Raw genomic sequence first — 4705 nt, 5'->3', positions numbered from 1 at the left:
CTTGGTGTATTGGATTTTGTATTTTTCTTTTGGGGAAGAAAGGGAGTGCGTACAAGTTGTTTGCCTGCATAACATGGAGTACCATAAGATTTTGTTCTCTTCACCAGTCTCTTTGTAGAAGGCTTACTAGAATAATACATGATGCACTCATCTAAATGTAGTTCTTGTTGTAACTTATCCCACAAAAAGGTGGTGCTTGGAGAATTGGCCTTTTTTCTTGTGGGAGGGCAGGGAGTGTGTACTAGTTGTTTATTTGAAGAATAGGTTGGACAAGCAGCTGTACCCGTATCTGTTATTACTTGGAAAGAAGGTGCATGGTATCACCAATTACTTCTGAGTATAAATTCAGACCAGAATGATGGGGCAGTTAGTCAGAAAAAATGGTGGAAACTTGTCCCTGCTTGCATATGGTGGACCATTTGGAAGGAGAGGAACTATAGAGCTTTTGAAGACAAATATAATTTTGTGGAGAAAATCAAGATGAATTGTATATTTTTGTTTTATTTTTGGTGTAAAGAAAGCTATGCTGAGGAGGCTGAATCACTAGTTGATATGATAGGATCCTTGTGAAGCAGTAGCCTAAGCTTGGTTGGGATTTTGTTAAGTCTTTTGCACTGTTATGGGGTAATTTAAAAAAAATATATATATACATATAGTTACCAATCTCAAAAAAAAGTATAAATTCAGAAATTGTGCTGATTTGTTATAAGAAATCTGTACAGCCCCATTATCTCAAAAAAAAGAAATCTGTACAGCCTTTACTTGTCTAACAAAGAAGGAAAAATAGAATGACATAATGGGAAATTAATCTGCCTTTGCTACTATTGATAACACTCAATGACATATATTCTAAACGTTGGTGTCACTTTCTCGTTGTGTTAATCCTCATGGCTGAATGGCTAAACTACTTTGCCTGGAGATAAAGAAGGGTACTTGTCATCTACTCTGGATGTATAATTCCTTGACTGTTGAACTTATGTCTACGGTTTGACTTGTTTTTTTTTTCCCTTCCCTTCAATATTTTCTACTGTTTAGTTCTATATTCTGTCTTAATTCGGGCACATTTTAATAAGGTAATGAGAGTGCTGGTAGTTACATCCAAAAGGATCAACCTACACTAAGGGGTCGTTTGGTTGGGAACGAGTTATCCCGAGATTAATTATTCTGGATAAGTTATTCCACCATGTATATGGATAACTTATCCCACCGCTAATGTGTAAATGAGGGATAAATAATCCCAGGACTGCCTTATACCTCCAACCCAACACAAGATAAAATTGTTCAGTCATTTTATCCCTGGGATTATTGTACCTTATACCTCACACCAAACGACTCCTAATACTTCACAGTTGAATTATGAGTTGATGAAATCTAAAATGGCTTCAGGAACATTTACAACAACCATGCTGTTCCAAAAGTAAAAGAATACATTTTAACTTAAAGAATAAGGGGTCGTTTGGTTGGGAACTAGTTATCCCAGGATTAACTATCCTAGGGTTAGTTATCCTGGGATAACTTATTCCACCATGTAAATGGGATAACTTATCCAATCACTATGCTATAAATGGTGGGATAAGTTATCCCAAACATGTCAACCAAACAAGACATCTAAATTTTATCCCAGGACTATTTATGCTTATCCCTCACACCAAACGAGCCCCAAGTGTAGAAACCTTGATGTCTTGAAAAAAATATGGAGTTCCTTTATCTCTAGATCATTCGCCATACTAGCCTGCTGTTGGTGTGCAATTCCACATTTTGAGGGGTGTTTTGCTGATTCCAGCACACTCTCCAGCTTTACAAAAGCTGTGGGGTAGTCTTCGGCATTGCCCATTTGAGATTCAGCACACTGGAGCATATTCTGAATCTGCATGGCCTCTTTACAGTGTAACAAAGGCGCTTTGTGTCTTTATATTGCTCTTCACACGGCACAAATTTGTTGCAAATATCATGTCTTTTATTTGTAGATTATGTGGTGTTAGGCAGGTTTCCTTAGCGGGCTTAGCCACAAGCCATGTGAAACAGTTGATCTTGTAAGCTGCACAAGTCTTCCATATTTGTCTCCAGGGCCAATGGGGAATGAGGGAACTGGTAGGGGGGGGGGGTCTATTCAACAAGCAATAGCAAGACTTTACAGTGACTACCTTCTTCTCCCTTCCAAAGCATTTTATCTTGTCATGTCATCAGTGGAGTTCCAACTAGTAATTGGAAGATTCTTCCAAGTTCTCAGACCCAGTCATTGCAATTCCATCTAAATAGTATGTTCGACCCTTGATTGGACTTGCATTTAGCAACTGTAGCATTGGGGTTGAACATGCTAAGATAAATAGAATGTTCCTCAGTTTTTCTAATGAGGACATATTGTTGTTGATATGTGTCTCCTATTTGGTACCTTCTTGGTACTCTCTAACAAAATCATTCACTATTTTCATAAAGAATCCAAAACATGTTACATATTTTCATTTTTAATAAACTTATTGTAATACCTATGAATAAGCATTTGTTTGCAACCCTAGGCACTCTAGGGATGGACATGTATGGAGTCTCCAACATTGGATCCATTAGTGGCATGATGACCATTTAAAGATGTACCCAAACCCTTTGTATGATGTCAGTTGTATTGTAATTAAGTTGTTTGGCATTGTCTGTCATCTGTGTGCAAGTTTGTCTAATGGAGGTACATTGTGATCATTAACATTTATGTAGATTCAGTTGCTGCATCCGGGGAAATCCTGCTTCTCAAAGCTCTACTTTTCGTTGAATATAGTTGAATGTTTTGTTTCAGGCAATTGCACGTTTTCCTCTCAATGTTGGTGCATGGAGATGAAGAGGGGAAACCTGAAGGTGGTATCAGTAGAGAGAAGGAAAGCATTTCAACGATTAAGTCTATCCTTCACAGTATAAAACATTCAGAAGATGTAGTAGATTCCACAAAATCAAAGGTAAGAAAGGAAAGCTGATACTTGTTTAAATGTGTCAATGCCTGTCATTCTACGTAGCTTCTATCACTTAGTGCCAGTGGAATATATGCACAAACAAAACAACGATAAGTGTGAACAGCTGAGAATTGAGATTATCCTGCTGTTTGATCGTATGAATACTTTTGCAGAACTCATATGCTGTCTCAGACCTTGGCCTGGCAATTACAAATCGGTTAGTTCCTAACCATGATGATCTTAAGGAGTTGAAAGCATCAGTATCACTACCTCCATCGCTTTACAAACAACATGAGAAGAATGAAGAGAAAGACCAGTCTCTGGTATGCCATGTTAGATGCTGCTTATCATTTGTGTCATACACCTTCATATTTCAATATAACTGTATTTCACAGGCTGAATGGCTGGAAACGTGAGATTCATCAGTATTTAGGCTTTGTTTAGAAATGGTGTATGTTTCTATATTTTTCATATGAAGTAAGATAATTTTGTTACTGTTTAGTACCTAGAAGGTACTGCAGAAGTACAAAAGACCAAAACATGATCCCAGCAACAGTTGTTTACAACATTAAGGCATCCTAAAAATCCAAAGAAATGATGTATTTTCCAGCGTATTTCTCCTACACCAACAGTATAAATTTTGTGTGCATCTTTACTTAACAGCGACAGTCTGTTATTTTTTTTTACTTCAAAGCACTTATTGTTTCTTTCATCCAATTGTCCACATAATTCAAGGTGGGATCAAAACATGATCCCAGCAACAGTTGCATCATCAATACCTTCACATGAAGGAATAGTGTCTGTTCCTATAATGATGAATTTTATGTATCAATTCAGAAGTGTGGATTCACTACCCCAGTAAATTCTCTCTTTTTTTCTCTTTTCTTTTTCAGACTCTTGCTTTCTACACAAAATTTCAACCTGTATCCTGTTGTCTGTTGGTTGGACTCCTTGCTGCCTTCTATTACATGACTCTGTAATCTTTCTTATTTCTAAATTTACTCTCTTTCTTCTTCTTCTTCACAAAATTGTGTTGGCAGTTGACCTTTCAAATGTCACTTCCTTTTTGTTTGTGTTTGTTGTTATTTAACCTGCATTCACCAAGAATATCCTGGTTACACTCTGTACACCTTCAGGTTGATTTACAAATAAATTCTGTTTTTTTATCAGGTTGTGAATGAACTTCTGCATATATCCAACAATTGGATGATCTTGATCTGTGAAAAAATTAGGCTGCCTATTGAAACTTAGTTAATTCTTACCACCAAAATGAAGTCTCCTTCAATTCTATATTGCAAAACTAACATTCTTTTGAAGGAAAATTGAAATGCACATTCCTATTGCACATAAAATACCTTATTGTTGACCTGTTCTTTCCCAAGTCACAATCCTTTCCCATCTCCAACCGTTCAATTCTGCCTGCCTCATTTCTGGTACCCCACTGCTTCTGTGCTAACTAAAGCCCTTCGGTCTGCAGTCCTTGTTTTCACCACTATTGATTGTGTTATACTTCCATTGTTTTCACCACCGTTGGTCGTGTGTTATTCTTTTACGGAAGCACGCTGAGGTCGGATGCAATATATTGATTGAATCCGAGCATGTGACAGATGATGGAAGGCCATTGTATTGGCCAGAGATAAATAGAAAAAGAGGGTTCCGGGAGGTCATTGGCTTCCCTACAGTCGAAGTTGGGTTTTCTTCTTGGGTGAAAATGACAAGGAGAGAAATCTGCGAAGAATGAGTGGACCAAGTAGGGGGGGGGGGGGTTG

General features: G+C 37.6%; 1 protein-coding gene across 2 annotated transcripts in view; it reads left to right on the top strand.

Moving 5' to 3' along the window:
• The window catches only part of LOC102584418 (sister chromatid cohesion protein PDS5 homolog A-A), a 27628-nt gene that overhangs the window by 12301 nt on the left and 10622 nt on the right, over nt 1-4705 (top strand). For both annotated transcript variants that reach the window (XM_006352257.2, XM_006352256.2), the window contains exons 21-22: nt 2786-2942; nt 3110-3259. In XM_006352257.2, the coding sequence (XP_006352319.1) occupies nt 2786-2942; nt 3110-3259 (307 nt within the window). The remainder of the gene's footprint in view (nt 1-2785; nt 2943-3109; nt 3260-4705) is intronic.

Source organism: Solanum tuberosum, unplaced genomic scaffold, assembly GCF_000226075.1.
Source record: "Solanum tuberosum cultivar DM 1-3 516 R44 unplaced genomic scaffold, SolTub_3.0 scf00148, whole genome shotgun sequence".
Lineage (NCBI taxonomy): Eukaryota > Viridiplantae > Streptophyta > Magnoliopsida > Solanales > Solanaceae > Solanum > Solanum tuberosum.
The sequence above is the reverse complement of the archived record's forward strand: the minus strand, read 5'-3'. Positions and strand labels throughout refer to the sequence as shown.